General features: G+C 45.6%; 1 protein-coding gene across 2 annotated transcripts in view; it reads right to left on the bottom strand.

The window, feature by feature from the left end:
• The window catches only part of LSAMP (limbic system associated membrane protein), a 392,022-nt gene that overhangs the window by 138,553 nt on the left and 235,446 nt on the right, over nt 1–18,023 (bottom strand). For both annotated transcript variants that reach the window (XM_068160584.1, XM_068160585.1), the window contains exon 3: nt 4,819–4,944. In XM_068160584.1, the coding sequence (XP_068016685.1) occupies nt 4,819–4,944 (126 nt within the window). The remainder of the gene's footprint in view (nt 1–4,818; nt 4,945–18,023) is intronic.

Below are 18,023 nucleotides of genomic sequence, written 5' to 3'. Positions count from 1 at the left end.
AGAGATGAGAGACTATAGCATACCCCCTAGACAACTATTTCTGATGCTGACAAGTGCTAACTAGTCTAGAAAAGCATCAATACTCATTCCCACTCTAACTGAAGAAATCCAGTTCAGATGGATGCTATGATATTTCCCATGGTTTACCATCACAGACCAGAGTGGCAAAAGTCCTAGGGCATGTCAGGCTTAATAAACCCACAGCTGTGTCTGGATTCACAGGAAATGGAAAGGACTGTGACCAGGGGGATGCTGGTCTGTTGCTGGAAGCTTCAGGTCAGTGATCCCAGAAAAGAGCTCTGCTGGCTGGAGGTGAAGAGCTAATGAAGCTGTTTGTGCTGCCGGGCAATGTCTATTAAACAATCTACTGCTTGTTAGACCAGGTTGCCAGTGTCTTATGGCATAATTGCCTGCCAGCTAAGGAAGAAAAGGGTCTGTCTGTCTCTCCCCAACTGCTCTGTCTAAAATCAGGCAATCATCTGAAGGGCAGAACTAGACTGGATATTAGAAAGAAATTCTTTGCAGTGAGGGTGATGAGACACTGGAACAGGTTGCCCAGGGATGTTGTGGATGACCTCTCCTTGGAGTTGTTCAAGGCCAGGTCGGACAAGGCCTTCAGGAGCCTGGTCTAGCAGAAGGTGTACTGGCCCATGGTGAGGGGAATGGAACTGGGTAATCTTTAAGGTCCCTTGCAACTCAAACTATTCCAGGCAACCAGCATCAAAACAAGAGGACACAGAATCAAGCTGCACCAGGGGAGGTTTAGATTGGATGGTAGGAAGAAGTTCTTCACAGAAAAAGAGATTGGCCATTGGAATGTGCTGCCCAGGGAGGTGGTGGAGTCACCATCATTGGAGGTGTTTAGGAAGAGACTGGATGGGGTGCTTGGTTGCATGGTTTATTTGATTAGGTGGTGTTGGATGATGGGTTGGATGCGATGATCTTGAAAGTCTCTTCCAACCTGGTTTATTCCATTCTAGTCTACTCTACTCATTCTATTCTATTCTATTCTATTCTATTCTATTCTATTCTATTCTATTCTATTCTATTCTATTCTATTCTATTCTATTCTATTCTATTCTATTCTATTCTATTCTATTCTATTCTATTCTATTCTACTCCACTCTAGTCTATCCTATTCTCTATGATTCTGTGATCTGAAGAGGAGTGAATGGACGCCTCTCCTGCTTTCATTAAATCAAAGCTGATCTGTATTGTCATTCACCAGCAGAATTACCACAATATTTTCCCCCCTTACCTACCTTCCTCCCAGGTGTCAGTGCTACAGCTGACAGCCCCATCCACACTTCAGCTAACTGGGTAAGGAGAAGGCTTTTTCCTACGGATTGTTTCAGGGCTTGAGGACTTCTAGCTGATGTGAGAGAAATGCCTAGTTGAATGGCTCATTGGAGGACCAGGAAGGAAGTGATACAGCATTTTATAAAGCATTTCTTTGTGACTTCCCAGATAGGCAGATGAGTGGGCTATGATCACTCCTGAGGCCCAGCAGCATCTAAATGAACTATCATATGCATCCCTGCCTTCTTTGCATAAGTAGCAACACTGCTTTCCCTTTGCATTTGTATCTTCCACTTTCCAGCAAACAAGAAATAAATAATTTCTTTGGCCCTGACTCAAGTAATTAGCCAACAAGCACTATTGACGAAGCCAGTGAATGAAAGAAACAGCAGACAAATTTGCTAATGAACTCCTTGAGGAGACTGCAGAAAGAAAAAGTAATCTGGCCCTCTCACCCCCCCAGTGCTGCTTTAATTTCACAACCTGTCCGTTAAAACCTCCTACATGAGCTCAATAATGCTCATTCTTCTGATTCTGCAGTCACAAGTTTAACCATAAAAAACTCCAGGGAGAGAGATATATTTTAGAAGCCTTTACAGTGATGTAAAATAGCTCTTTGATGCATGGCAGTTGTCTTCAAACCTAGCATAAATGGAGCCAAAATGCCCTACAGACCTGGAAAAAGGAGATTCCAAGATGAGATGTGGTTCCAGCTGCAGCAGCTCTGGAATGGATTTGGAATTCATATTAATTATCAACCTCAAGGAAAGCACTTCAAAGAAGCCCTTCTGTCCCTCATTTTAGGGCAAGTGTCTTATTGGGCTGCATGTTGCTCAAAGATGTTTGCCTGAAAGAAGTTCCTCTGTACCCACGAAAGACAGCAGATGGGTTGAGATGGGGAAAAAACAGAGAGAACAATGAGCAGTGAGACATGGAGGTCACAGACCTACAGACTTCCTGCCCCTCATCCCTGGCTCTAATTGTTTAGAAAGGGATGCTTGGCAGACATCCCTGTAGAGGGGAGGACAGAGGATGGATTGGAATGGGCTCAATGTGATGGTGCTGAGGGATACTAATAAAGCAACACCCCTGAGACACACAGCACAGGAGATAAAGTGTGAAGGAACATGTTTGGAAACTGAACATGTTGGGAAACTGAACCCAGGAAAACCACAGGCACTAGGATGACCCTAGAATCATAGTGAGGTTGGGATTCCCCCTCAGTTTAAGAAGGACATTGAGACACTTTAATGTGTCCAGAGAAGGGCAACGAGACTGGGGAGAGGCCTCGAGCTCAAGCCCTGTGAGGAGAGGCTGAGGGGGGTTGTTTAGCCTGGAGAAGAGGAGGCTCAGGGGAGACCTTAATGCTGTCTACAACTACCTGAAGGGTGGTTGCAGCCAGCAGGGGGCCGGTCTCTTCTCCCAGACAACCAGCACCAGAACAAGAGGACACAGTCTCAAGCTGTGCCAGGGGAAGTTTAGGCTTGAGATGAGGAGAAAGTTCTTCACAGAGAGTTGTTAGCCATTGGAATGTGGTGCCCAGGGAGGTGGTGGAGTCACCATCCCAGGAGGTGTTCAAGAGGGGGTCGGACGTGGCACTTGGTGCCATAGTCATGAGGTCTGTGGTGACAGGTTGGACTGAATGATCTTTGAGGCTTCTTCCAACCTCGGTGGTGATTCTGTGATTCTCCAGTCACATTGCTCACCAGAGGGGATAGCCAAAATGAAGATTTGCCCTGAGAAGCCTTTTCAAAAGGCAGAAAAGAAGCCTGTGTCTGATACAACGGAGTAGGTGGTGCAACTGGAAAGGAAACCCCAAACAACCACAAAGCACAAACGTACAAGCAAAGTGACAAGGCAAGCATCCTCTTAATACTGCTCTGATCAATGCATCTCATGATCTCATGAGAAAAAAAAGAAATCATCTCAGAGTTTTCATGGAGATTTAAGCTAGTATCCTTGTAATGCTCTTAACTTCAACAATGTTATGCTGTGCTTACAGACTATGTAATGAGTATCTCCTACTTGAACACGAGACGTTAGATGGAGGACTGAAAGACTAATGCAGTAGTCAGATGGAATATTGGAGAGGAAATAATCTTGGGAGCAGAAATGGCAGAGTGAAAAGATTCTATATATGTAATTAAAGGTAAAAAAAAATGAAGGTTCTGTTTCCCTATATATGCAAATGGTGCAGTCATGCACAATATTGAAAAGAGCAGAGGAGGAAAGACAGGTGGTGACAATGATACCACAGAGTGGTAGTATTCCCCTCATCAGCTTTGCTCCTCTCAGCTTTTCCTGGCAGTCTTTCCCCATCTTGCTTCTTTTGGTATTGCAAGAAATGGGCCAGAAATACAAATGGCATATCTGGCTTTCAGACACATGAGCATTCAGAAGGACTGTGGTTTGGCTGAAGGGATGGGACAGGAAATCTGAGGAACCCCAATCTGAACCACAGGCTCCAAATCCAGGAGCTGCTGGATGCAGCCCTTGGATCGAGCTCTGTTCCACTGTGTGATTTTACTTGCACTCTCCAACCTTCTTTCTGCAATGCTCTCCCTTTTCCTGGATGCTGAATTACAGTAGATATCTTGACTGTCAGTAGCACAGCTGGTACCCTGCCTACCTAAAAACCTCTTTAACCCTTTACATACATGTGAGTATCACAGAAGCCTATTAATATGGAGCTAATCAAATGCTCTGAATATCTAAATATATGATGGCAAAAGAAATCAGATAAAGAGTTCTCCTTTCCTCAAAGGATATGATACAGAGGAAGGAAAAACTATCTCTGTTCCCATCCTACTAATAAATCTTCAGGGGATGAAGGTTTCCTGGCAACCCAAGGTGCTAACCCCATGGAGTCTGACTACTGAAAGGATATTCTCCTTCCAAGCTTGCCACATCCTTGAGAGTGAAGGGCACAGTTAGACAGCAGAACAAAGCTGGTGAGTTGTACTTTATTCTGTCTCCACCCTACTCTTCACTCATCTTGCAGATCAAATGCCTTCTTTATTCACCTCACAAGACACAGCAAGACTGTCTGCCAAAGTAGACAGTAATATGAAATCAACTGTTTGCCTCTCCCTTTTAAGGTAAATCACTGAGAAGCACATTCCATAGGTTTTGGAAAGAACAACTTCTATGTAATATCTGATCAGAAATCCTTTCCCCTCTCTCTTGGCACCAGCAATGTTTTGCCTTCACTACTGTGCTGTGCATTACTAGCAGTAAAGACTGGGGCAAGCAGATGAAGACTAAAATGAAACAGAGTTACAGGTCCAGTTCTGCAGAGCATCTACTGAAGTAATTTCATTCATTTCCTCAGATGGCCTGGTTATCCTGCCTGGAAACTCACACTGCAAAACAAGCTTGCACTGCATGTGAGATTCTTGCCACTTTTTTTCACAGCTGCCTGCATTGCTACTGAAATGTTCTGTTGATGTTGGAAGAGAAAGGAAACTGCTGCACAGTTCACAAATCATCAGTACAGCTGAGTCCAGTTTGGTGTCTTACCTGTTGGGGTGAGATGTCTCCAGGTGATGACAGGCTCAGGACGCCCATTCGCCATGCAAACCAGGGTCACGTTGCTGCCCTCGTTCACGGTGATGTCCGAGGAGATATTGGAGATCTTTGGTGGAACTGTGAAGACAAAAGAAAATTTGATCTCATTACCCAGGCTTCTGGAGGGCAGCCTGACTCATTAACCTGTCCACATATTAACTTCAGGCAGCCACAGACTCCTTTCCCAGGCTGTGCTCCTCATTACTGCCTTGGTTTCTGAAATTGTGTTAGAAGAATATATTCCACTGCTTCAAGGACCTGTAGGTAGAAATGATCTTTGCTGCAGCTGGGATGCTTCATGCTTGGATATGTGTGGGTGCCTTCATAAAATAACCTCGAAGAACTTAATGGCACCAAGGTGTGTGGTCCAGTTGACATGATGGAGGGAAGGGATACCATCCAGAGGGACTTAGGCTTGAGAGGTGGGTTCAAACCAACATCATGAAGTTCAACAAGGCCAAGTGCAAGGTCCTACACCTGAGTCATGGCAATCCCAAACACAGAATCACAGAATCACCAAGGTTGGAAGAGACCTCAAAGATCAGCAAGTCCAACCTGTCACCACAGACCCCATGACTAAACCATGGCACCGAGTGCCATGACCAATCTCCTCTTGAACACAAATATAGGCTGTGCGAGGAGTGTCACTTGAAGCCATGGTTTAGTTAGGTGAGGTGTTGGGTGAGAAGTTGGGCTTGATGATCTCTGAGGACTTTTCCAACCTTATTGATTCTATGATTCTGTGATTTAAGAGCTCACCAGGAATTGGACTAGAAAGTTGTTAAGCTCATTTGTGTGCAACTGCTGTGACAAAGCAGGGACATGTGCCATGGCTAATGGGAATTTGCTGAAGGAAGGCACAACAACCACAGCAGGAAGGTCTCTGCAACATCTTTCAGCCAAGAGAGATCCCCCATGGGCTGACTGCAGTAGGAAGCTTCTGGCTTGACTTTGCTTCACATAGTGCAGCACTGAAAACATGGTAGCATCTAAAGATTCACAGGAGCAGCCACATCTCAGGCAACAAAGCTGGTTAGGGATTTGGAGCACAAACCCTAGGAGGAGAGGCTGAGGAGCTGGGATTGTTTAGCTTGGAGAAGAGGAGGCTCAGGGGAGACCTTATTGCTGCTTACAACTACCTGAAAGGAGGTTTTAGCCATGTGGATCTCTTCTCCCAGGCAACCACCAACAGAACAAGAGGACACAGTCTCAAGCTGTGCCAGGGGAGGTTTAGGCTGGATGTTAGGAAGAAATTCTTCATAGAAAGAGAGATTGCCCATTGGAATGTGCTGCCCCAGGAGGTGGTAGAGTTACCACCACCAGAGGTGTTTAGGAAGAGACTGGATGTGGTGCTTGGTGCCATGGTTTAGTCGATTAGATGGTGTTGGGTAATAGGTTGGACTGGATGATCTTAGAAGTATTTTCCAACCTGGTTAATTCTATTCTATTCTATTCTATTCTATTCTATTCTATTCTATTCTATTCTATTCTATTCTATTCTATTCTATTCTATTCTATTCTATTCTATTCTATTCTATTCTATTATCTTACCCTACCCTACCCTACCCTATCCTATCCTACCCTACCCTATCCTATCCTATCCTATCCTATCCTATCCTATCCTATCCTATCCTATCCTATCCTATCCTATCCTATCCTATCCTATCCTATCCTATCCAGGATCCATAAAGACCTCCCATGCTAACAGAGTTTGTGTCACAGGACCAAAGTGAGCATGCTGGGACCTGAACAGGTAGCTTCCAGAGTGGAGCATGTCACTGTATTGGTCTCCAATCAGACCAGGCTGTTGTAGTTTCTCCTCTTTCCCATGTATTTCTCGCTTCCACTGTTCACCCGCCAGAGGTGGCGTGGGAATTTGACTAAAAAGGAATCTTCCAAAAGTTTATTTATCTTTTTACAGCTTTAGCTTCCAAATTTGTGTGTAGTGAGGAATGAAACAACATCATTTTCTGGTTTGCTAACCACAGAGTAAACAGACAGCAACCTCCCCTCTCCCCCCATCCCTTGGCAGGAGTAGCTGATGGTCCTTCTGAGGAAAAGCTGCCTATGAGCTAGGTGGGGAAAAGGAAATGAAGCCTGAAGAGAGTACCTCACCACTTCCAGCTCTGTTACTGGATTCAGTGGAATACTGTTTACAACCTACAGTTAATTAGCTCCTCTCTGTATTCCCCAGACTCATGGTCAGTGCTTCATCATCTATGGCCATGGGATCCCCTTGGAGGAAGAGGGGCTTCTGAGCAGGAACAGGCCTTGTCCAACACAAGGCAGACATGGCTGATCCAACAGGCTCACTTAACTAGGCAAGGAGGGACTCAAGACAGGCACATTTGGGGAAGGACTGCCATAATCTGGGAAAGAAGAAGTGATAGCATGGAGAGCAGTGAGGAAGCAACTGGAAACCAAAAAACCAGGGAAGGTTTTCACACTCCCTTTGCAAAAGCAGGACAGCTGGGAGCCATTTCAAATGCCTCTGCATCGAAGCAAGTATCATGGTAAAAAAAAAAAAAAACAGAAGGAATTAGATGTCCACAAAATATGCAGGGCTGTAAACCATGTGGGATGGATTCAGGCTTTTCAGGAAAGAGTAAGGAAAGGTAAGGAAATGAAGAGCTCTCTCTGCAAAGGAATAGCTTCAGTGCACTCAGCTCTGAGCAGTGAACTAGCTGCAAGCTTAGGTGTAAGGATCAGAGGATAGCACAGTCTCACACCTGCTGGCTGGTGTCTGCTACCAACCATTTGATTAACTGGACAAAGACTGCCTCAAAGACAAAGGAAACTGCACAACCACAAGGGACTTCAACCACACTGGTATTTGCTGGAAGGGTGGCAACAGTCCAGGAGATGTGGGGGTCCAACATTCAAGGTTCAGCATGAGTTAGCAGTATGCTCTTAAAGCAAAGGTCTGCATTTTGGGGTTGTATTAGCATCAGCCTAACTCCATAAATGGAGCACATGTTGGAGTACATAGTACATGTTGTATTTCTGATGTGAGACTAGCATGCACTGGGAAGAACAGGAAAGAAAAACAGAGGCTGCAAGAGTTGTATTGCAGCTGCTCTGTCAGGAGACACAAAAACAGTGGCTTTGGAGCATCCTCAGCGCAGCTTCTCTATGGTGTGCTGGTAAACACAGGTTAGCAGAGCCCAGTAGTAAGGCCAGAGCACATTTGGGGGATTTTTATCTTAACCTCAAGGGTTGTCATTTACATCAGGAAAAAAATCCATGCAACAAGCTGTGACCGTTTGAGGCTGTGCCTTTAAGAAAGGGAATATGGTGGACGGAAGTTGGTAAATGAAAGGAACTATCTAAACTAATTTCATTGGTAAAGTGGGAGGAAGCACCTTCTGAACTGGGAGTGCAGGAGGAGTATCCTGGGCACTCCGGCACTTCTATCTTCAGTCTTGCTTCCGCTTTTCCTTCGGGCAACAGCTTTCTGTGCTGGGCTTTCTGCCAAGGCTTCGGCCTTGAAACCGATAAGCTATAAGGCCTGTATTAACTGCTTTCCAATTAACACAAAACTGCTTTTAACTTCTTTCTTTCTCTTTCTCTCTCTCTCCTAACCTGCTTTGGGGAAAAGGGGGAGAGAGGGGGAGAGCGGAGGTGGGGAACCCCATCAGCAGAGGCGGGAACTCTCATTTCTGTGCTACTTTATTGTATATCTTTGTATATATTGTAAATATTGTAAATTTGTATATATTTCCCTGCATATCCTACATTGCTTTGTAAATATACAGCTCCACTGCTTTGCTAATTCAGCTGTGAGTTTTTTTTTCCCTTTCCCTTCAATTTTTTTTTCCTTTTACTTCACAAGGGGGAAGGGAGGAGGCTTCTTGGCCTTACCCTTCCAACCCCACGACACAAGCCAAGAAGGACTAAACTCAAGAAGGACTAAGCTCATACAGGGCTAGCAGAATCACAGAATCACCAAGGTTGGAAGAGACCTCAAAGAGCACCAAGTCCAACCTGTCACCACAGACCTCATGACTAGACCATGGCACCAAGTGCCACATCCAATCCCCTATTGAACACCTCCAGGGATGGTGACTCCACCACCTCCCTGGGCAGCACATTGCAATGGCAAACGACTCTCTCAGTGAAGAACTTTCTCCTCACCTCAAGCCTAGACTTCCCCTGGCACAGCTTGAGACTGTGTCCTCTTGTTCTGGTGCTGGTTGCCTGGGAGAAGAGACCAACCATCCCCTGGCTACCACCTCCCTTCAGGTAATTGTAGACAGCAATAAGGTCTCCTCTGAGCCTCCTCTTCTCCAGACTAAAATGGCAAGGGATGGTTGGGCAAAAGGATAAAGTGACATCCAGAAGATCCTGGTCCTGGGGGGGTTTATTCTCAGCAACCCTTCTTCCAGCAGTCTGGGAGCTGTGGTAACACAACACAACCCACACGTGGGAAAAAATAATAAGGTTGAAGCTTCTCATTTTAAGACCATACTTAAAAGGTGTGTGCAAAGTAATGACAAGTGCCAAGGAGGTGATGCTAACTGTTGCTGGTGCTGACAGTTTTGGCATTTTAACATGCTGGCTTGACACCTTGAAAATTAAAAGTTGCTGACTTTTTAGCTGAGTTAAATTACTGCCCACTAAGATCCAGTCATTTTTAATGCTAGCTGGCTTTGGATTCTAAGTAAATGAAGCCAAACCAGGTTTTAAATTCACAGGGAAATTATTTCCTGCCCTATTTCTCCCTTCTCTCAGCCTTTCCTTGCCCTCTGACCGAGGTGGCAGCTGAAAGAAACTAGCCATTATACTCCTATAACAGGATTTCAGCCTTGGATGCCATTTTCTCCCTCATCTGAAAAAGTGGCAAGCCTGATAGGACCATCTGGACACATGCTTCTCCTCCTGGATATTTGGTCAGCATGGTCAGACCTGTTTGTATGTGCAGAGTTTAGTTGCAAAGGCAAACTAAAATGACTTGATGGCTTTGGAAAGTGGCAGGGTGCACATAACCTAACTGAACCTCTTCTGCTGATGCCCTAGGGTCGCTTTTGCTTCTCTCCCTTCAGCTGTTTCATCTGGCATTGGACTGTTCTGCTAGGACTGTCCTACAGCTCAATCTGCTGAGCCAAGCTGCACCAGGGGAAGTTTAGGCTGGAGGTGAGAAGAAAATTCTTCAGTGAAAGAGTAATTTGTCATTGGAATGGGCTACGCAGGGAGGTGGTGGAGTCACCATCCCTGGAGGTGTTCAAGAGGGGATTGGATGTGGCACTTGGTGCCATGGTTTAGTCATGAGGTCTGTGGTGACAGATTGGACTTGATGATCTTTGAGGTCTCTTCCAATCTTGTTGATTCTATTCTATTCTATTCTATTCTATTCTATTCTATTCTATTCTATTCTATTCTATTCTATTCTATTCTATTCTATTCTATTCTATTCTACTCTACTCTACTCTACTCTACTCTACTCTACTCTACTCGGCAAAAACACAGCCTGTAGACCCTCAATGGGGGAGGCACTACAGCCTTACAGCACTTTCACATACTCAGCCTAACAACTTTTCCTTTCAGAGAACACCAGGCTGGTGCTGGACCCTTCTGGTTTCAGGGACCATGGCTCTCTGGTACCACTGAAAAAGATCAATTCACCAGATTGGTTTCCTTCCTTTCATCATAAATATAATATGGGATAACCATTGCCCTGTGATTAAGATACCTGGGTAAGGCAGGGATCAGAGCCTGACATGAAACAGAGCCCAGAGTACCCCACTACTCCGTCCCTGGAGAGGTAAGATGCCCTGCACATGCCAGGGACAGATTCTGGAGAGATGGAAATGAGCTCTGAGAAGAATGGCCTGGAGAAGAGGAGGCTCAGGGGTGACCTCATTACTCTCTACAACTACCTGAGGGGTGGTTGTAACCAGGAAGGGGTTGGCCTCTTCTCCCAGGCAACCAGCACTAGAACAAGGGGACACAGTCTCAAGCTGCACCAGGGGAGGTTTAGACTCAAGGTGAGGAGGAAGTTCTTCACCGAGTGAGTCATTCGTCATTGGAACTGGTTGCCCAGGGAGGTGGTTGAGTCATCGACCCTGGAGGCATTCAAGAGGGGATTGGACGTGGCACTTGGTGCCATGGTCTAGCCATGGGGTCTGTGTTGATAGGTTGGACTCGATGATCCTCGAGGTCCTTTCCAACCTAAATGATACTGTGATACTGTGTGAAACTCATGCATTTGTTTGTTCTACATTCCACATCTACAGCACAAAGCTGATGCCAGCTCAGCACCTCACCTCACATGTCACTGACAGTAACTAAAAAATCCCCAAAGCAGCCATTTTCCTTGAGAAGCTCACGTTGGAAGAGCAGGAGGCCTGCAAGGCAGGAAGAGGATGAGGGGAGGCATGCTGTAGGGCACCCTGGAATAGAAGAGCTGGGGGTCAGGGAGGCAGCAGGGCAGGAGGGCTGCAAGGGCAGAGCTGGTGTGGGAATTCAGGCCCCAGGCAAGGTACAGAGATAGAACCACACAGGACAGGCACTTGCAGAACCTGCTTGCACCAAGCCCATCCTAGGTAATCGCTGTCAATCCTTCACTTTTATGACAACTGCAACTCACATTAATTTAAATAATAAGAAAGACCGAGACATGACAAATAGAGCACACTCCCCCAGTGCAATCACTGTTGCTCTTGAGATGAAAGCAAGTGATTTGTTTCCACAAAACATTACTGTGTCTCAAAAACACCCACTAGAGCAGTTATTACCAACCAAGGGCCGCACACAGGAGGCAGTAAGGAAACTGCAAACAAGAGAACACGCAAACATCTGCTCGTGTTATCCTTGTCTTTTATGACCAAAACCTTCAGAGCTCAGAACTGCTCCTGAGATATTTACCTGGGGTCTTGTGGGCAGGCTGAATCAGCTTTATCATTCAAGGCTTTGAAAGCAGGCAAGGAGTAACGCTACACCCCTAATCTTCTGGTAAATCAGCCAGCCCAATGGCTAAGAGATGTGAATCCGCATCCAGGAGGTCAGCTCCTGAGTACTTTTTGAGGGGTGTGATGGGGGATTGAACAAGAAAGCATCAAGGCCACCCTGACTGAAGTTGTGCAGGGCAAGAGGTTCAGGTTGGGCATTAGGAAAAATTTCTTCACAGAAAAGGGTTATAAAGCACTGGAACACATTGCCCAGGGAAGTGGGGGAAACACCATCCCTGGAGGTATTTAAAAGATGTGGTGCTTAGGGACATGGTTTAGTGATTGTGCCTTAGCAGTGGTGGTGGAGTTGGTAAGCAATTGGACTTTATGATCTCACAGGTCTCTTCCAACCTCAACAGTTCTATGATTCTGTGGTATAACCAGGAAGACTTCTCAAGACCTTTTCCTAACTTAGTTTATACTGGAACTGACCATACCACAGCTCCCAGGCAGTTCAGATACAGAATCACTGAATCACCAAGGCTGGAAGAGACCTCAAAGATCATCGAGTCCAAGCTGTCACCACAGACCCCATGACTAAACCATGGCACCGAGTGCCACGTCCAATCCCCTCTTGAACACCTCCAGGGATACCTTCATTTTCATCAGCTCATCTGTGCAGCACAGCCACAGAGTGGCAGGAATGGGAACCTCTGCTCCGCAGAAGTGATACTTGTACACAAGGATTATTTACAGGCATAGGGCAGCAGCTTCTGGCTTCTGCATTGGTTGCACTCTGCTTTCATGATGCTTCACACAAGACCTCGGTGCAAGAGGAGGGTAGTTTTGGGCAATAAGCACAGGATTAGGAACCCAAATTGGATATGGTAGGATGAAAAACACAGAGGGACATGAAGATCAAGTTAGAAGATGGCTCTGAGCTATCTCCACACACTTGACATGAAATTCACAGTCAGGTGGCCTGACTGCTCCCCTTGGGCAAACAGAGCTTTGCACAAGACCCTTAGATGCAGTTTAATACCACAGAGCAGCTACTTCCCACTCTGAAATTACAAGATTGCTTAACAGTCAGGTATTTTGTCAATAAGCCCCTAATGGCATTAAAAAAATCCTCCAGAGCTCTTATTCCCACCCTACAGACCTAAGATACAACTACAGGTATTTAACCCCTCCAAGACACAAAAGCACAGTATGGAAAATTCCTAAGCAAGCCCATAAGCTCCATGTAAATGTTTGTAACTGCTTGTCCCAAGAAGGGCACCTTGGATACAAATGGAGAAAGGTACCATAACCCCTTCCATATATCCTCATTAGCTGCTCCTCCAGCCTATTTACCTTCCTCTCTATAGGCAAGCAGGACCCCCATCTGTTGGAGAAAATTAAGACTCCCATCCACTAATTCACAGAGGCCCCTGGTTTTCAGGGCAAAAAGAAAACACCAGGACTCCCCAAAGTCAAAGGAACTTTCTAGCCACTAAAGCCCTCTGCAGGTGCCTATCAATTAGCCTCAAGAGTTCTCATTTCCTTGTCCCCAGCTCCCAATTAGCAGCACTTTGCAACAAACACAAAGAAGGTAATAAGCCCAAGGCAGGAGGCGAGGGGGATGCTGACCATCATAAGGCCCCTGAATGCTTTAGAGCTACCACCTTGCTCACCATTATTAGGGTTCCTTTCCAGGGGCAATTAATTGGCAGCAAATTGGCCTCATTAGTCATTGTTTAGTTAAAGTGTTTAGTAGGGAGAGAAGGGCCTAAAGAAGGGACTGAGCTGCTAAACACAACTAAATGGTTTAATTTCCCTCTTATGTGTGCAGCAGGCTAATCACAGCTCTTTACAACCACAAGGAGAAACAGCTTGTTGCTGCTTAGGTGCGCAAAGGGAGCAAGCTGAGGGCTGGAAAGTAAGATCCAGACACCCTTTGGGATGCTGCATGCTAATGTTTCTGAAGCACTTTGCAGACAAAATGTGACATGAGACCCAAGATGTGTTTTTCACGGTCTGATTCATGCCACAGCGCCACAGCCTCAGCCAGAGGGAGACAAAGCTGTCACCAGGGCAAGAGGGCAGAGAGTGAAGTTGTTGAACTTCATTAAAGAGAGTGGACTCTGAAACATCCTTCTGGCCTTCTGCTCTGCTAGTCTTGCTTCACACTGCCAGGGTATCTCTTGGCATTAAAGCTTCTGGTGAAGTAGAGGTGAATACTGAAGGCTTGGTTTTGGTTTTCAAGCCCCTGGGAACCAAAAACCTCTCACTACACAGTACAGTGTTTTTGGAAGGTGTAAAAATTGCTTCTTTCCATTGTCTCAAAGGGAGTGCCTTGCCACATCCTTCAAGGAACAATCTGTCCCAGAGAGAGAATGGGAACCACTTCAGAGATCTGCAGTTCTCAACCCTACACTGCTCTGCCCCAGCATGGCAGATTTCCACCCAAACATCATTGCTGATGCCAAGAGAGGAGGTGCTGAAGGGGACACAGGATGCGAGCTTGGGCCTTGCATCTTGGTGAGCTTCCCCCATTGTGTAGCTGAGCCTCACTCACTGAGCTATCACACAGGAAATTATGCTAATCCAGATGGGGACTGCATGTATTGCACTGACTGGGAGCAGAGAAGCAGATAGGATGCTGGGAATCAAAGCCACGTGGAAAGCCTCCCCAGTTTGCTGAGCTGGGTAGCATGTCAGAGCTCACTGCATTTCACAGTAAGAGCTGAGAAGCCAAACTACTTTATCTAAAAGGAAGGCTCTGCCTCATTCAATCAACAGTTGTCTGGACTATTCTGCTGTATAAAATTGCATGGCAAACACTTCCAGTACATTGTTTCTTAGTAGAGATGAGCATGGAGTGTCAACCTGTTGAACTCTCCCAACTATGAGCTCTTGGAAAAGTCAGCACAGAACTAAGTTCTGTTGCTTAGACCTCATTCTTGCTAATTTTACTTTTGAAAAACATATCTCCATTGAATTTTCAAGAGAGAAATTATTTTACTTAGGGAGAAATGGAGAGATAAATAATAGTTTGTATCTTGAGCCAACCTTGTTTTTCAGTGCACTAAGGTGACATTGTGGGGCAAGGATAAAAGCAGTCTCACTCCTGCTCCTGGCTTAGCACCTCAGCTTTAGAATAGAATAGAATAGCATAGCATAGCATAGCATAGCATAGCATAGAATAGAATAGAATAGAATAGGATAGGATAGGATAGGATAGGATAGGATAGGATAGGATAGGATAGGATAGGATAGGATAGGATAGAATTAACCACGTTGGAAGATACCTTTGAGATCATCAAGTCCAACCTATCATCCAACACCATCTAATCAACTAACCATGGCACCAAGCACCCCATCCAGTCTCTTCCTAAACACCTCCAGTGATGGTAACTCTACCACCTCCCTGGGCAGCACATTCCAATGGCAAATCACTCTCTCTATGAAGAACTTCCTCCTACCATCCAGCCCTCCCCTGGTGCAGTTTGAGACTGTGTCCACTTCTGCTGGTGGTTGCCTGGGAGAAGAGACCAACCCCCACCTGGCAACATCAGTGTTTTACCCTAGAGCAGTTCCAGCTCCAAGACTGAGCCCCAGCCTTGATCAGCTGCTGATAGCATTTCACCCACACATGGCTTTTTAGAGTCCTCCCACCAAGCACAAGGTCATGAACCCACTTTGTGCAGCCCAGGAGAGCAGGTTCTCTGTTGCATGCTTAGCATGTAAATGAAAGCACAAAGCACAAGTCAGGCGTATGCCTGATATCCCCTTATCACCAGATTTAGACCTCTGGATTTAAAGTATGGCTTCTTTGCTGCAAAAATTCTTTTGCTTTTCTATTAACATATCAAATTTATGCCAGGACTGCAGTGATCCACTTATCTGCAGTTCATCTCTTTAAAGGACAGCTCTGCACATTTGCCATTCCTGCTGCTCAGGCTCTTTCCGCTTGTAAAACTATCTGCAAAGGCTTTATGGCTAACCCTCCTAGAGAGGCCTGCTGTGAAAACACAGCCTTCTTCACAGGACATGTGTAAACAACAACAGAAGTGCTTGCTGCTCTAATCCCCAGGGATTAACCCTTGGAATGCCGCCTAATTTCAAGCACTTTAAAGACTGCACAGGAATACAGTTTTCAGTCTCTTCTTCAAATGTATTGATATACTCCCTCAGACCTTTTATTTGCTCTCTACAACTACCTGAAGGGAGGTTGTAGCCAGGTGGGGGATGGTCTCTTCTCCCAGGCAACCAGCACCAGCACAAGAGGACACAGTCTCAAGCTGCACCAGGGGAAGTTTAGGCTGGAGGTGAGGAGAAAGTTCTTCACAGAGAGAGTTGTTAGCCATTGGAATGTGCTGCTCAGGGAGGTGGTGGAGTCCCCGTCCTTGGAGGCGTTCAAAAAGGGATAGGACGTGGCACTTGGTGCCATGGATTAGTAGTCATGAGGTGTTGGGTGACAGGTTGGACTTGATGAATCAACAAGGTTGGAAAAGACTTCAAAGATCATCAAGTCCAACCTGTCACCCAAGACCTCATGCCTACTGGACCATGGCACCAAGTGCTACATCCTATCCCTTTTTGAACGCCTCCAAGATGACTCAGAATTTCTTCATCAGGCAAGAAGGAGAGGAAGTTAAGTTTAGCTAACACCCCACTTTGGATGAAGAGAACATTGTCCATCATGCAGAAGAAACAGAGCCAGGTTCTTCTGTTGGTTGGTTGTTTGTTTTCAGATCTTATACTGCTGCTTATGTTCAGCTCACTAGGGACAGAAGGTACGACTGAACAGTCTTTAAGAACCACCTGATGGACATACACACACAGAGACTGAAAGGGAAAGGCAGCTCTCTCCAAACCACGTTCTCAGATTCCTTTAGCTGCCCATGGTTCTTCCCACAGCCCCTGTGATAAGTTAGAGAGTGGTGAATACAACGCTCAAAGTGTCTTGTGCATGTCACATAGCCGAGGATCTGGCTCAATTTCAACAGAGACAGCCAGCTTCTCAATGACAAGCCTCTCACTCAAATCAAATGCATGTGGTACATGTGGAACATCTTTTATTTGCAGGATTTCCTCCCTTACATGAAAAATGGAGCAGGATGGGTTGTTCTAACCATCTTTTCAAGATTGCTTTGAGGCTTCTAGGGGAGCTGAGTGCTCAGCATTCTGGTTTTTATTGCAGTCAAAAGGTATCAAGAACAAAACTAATAATCCCATCCTTGGACTTTTACATGCTTTGGATAAAATTCACTCTTGTGTTAAGAGTGGAGAAGAGTATAAAGTACTGTACACTGTCCTTGCTCTACAACTCTGCTCTCCAGTAGAAAAACACTGCTGTTTCCCCAGCAAAAAGATTCACTTTGTCGAGCTCAGCAAGTGATGAACAATCTGTAACACAAGCCACCAGAGCTGCTTCACCAAGTAGTCAGATCAGCAGTCAGAAGACTAATGTCTTAGCAGCTGCCTCTTCTGATGCTGAAAGCCCCACCAAAAACATTTCAAGCAAGAGTGAACCTGAAATACATCCCCATCTCCAAAAAAAAACCACAACCCCACAAATATTGTGGATGAAAAAGACTGAAAGTGCAACTCCACAGTTTTTTAGCTCAGCACATTCCCGCATTGTCACTGTTGCTGGATCCACAGCACATGCAGCTATGAAATGTCAGCTGCGAGACCTTCAGTTGTTAGCCACTGTTGAGCTTGGTGATAGCTGTAGAGGCATATTTCCTAAAGGCCAGGGTGTTATCATCAGCCATCTGAGAAGAGAAAGCCAAAGAGTTCATGGCAAAGAATCCCTGCTGTCAGAAATGCTCATCCACACAAGTCTGATCCAGCAGAAAAGAGGGAAAAAACAATGCAATAGTCTTGAAGTAAAGGCTCCTTCAAACAAAGTAAGAAACTGTCCAGAGCTGAGATGTGATTTTGGTGATCTCCTCCCCACAAATCAAGAGCTAAGGTTTCTTGTGGAGGAGAGTTCCCTGCCAGAAGAGAGGGCTCTGTTTTGGTTCAGCCACACGCAGCAGCACCTTGACTTCTTGGAAGATTCCCCCAGTTTCCTTTCCAAGCTTTGCTATGTGGCAAAGATGTGTTGTAAACATGAAGACAACCACAAGGGAAGGGAGGGATGGATTCCAAGAGCTTTGTTCTGTAAACACAGTCCTGGTGCCATTTCAATTAAAGGAAAAACTTTCTTAAGACTGTCAGGCATGACGCTTATTCCTCGTGGCCCAAAGCTTTACCAAGACACATAAAAACACTGAC

The sequence above is a fragment of the Melanerpes formicivorus genome, unplaced genomic scaffold (assembly GCF_026170545.1).
Source record: "Melanerpes formicivorus ecotype bairdi unplaced genomic scaffold, bMelFor1.0.p_v2 SCAF_51, whole genome shotgun sequence".
Taxonomy (NCBI): Eukaryota; Metazoa; Chordata; class Aves; order Piciformes; family Picidae; genus Melanerpes; species Melanerpes formicivorus.
The sequence above is the reverse complement of the archived record's forward strand: the minus strand, read 5'-3'. Positions and strand labels throughout refer to the sequence as shown.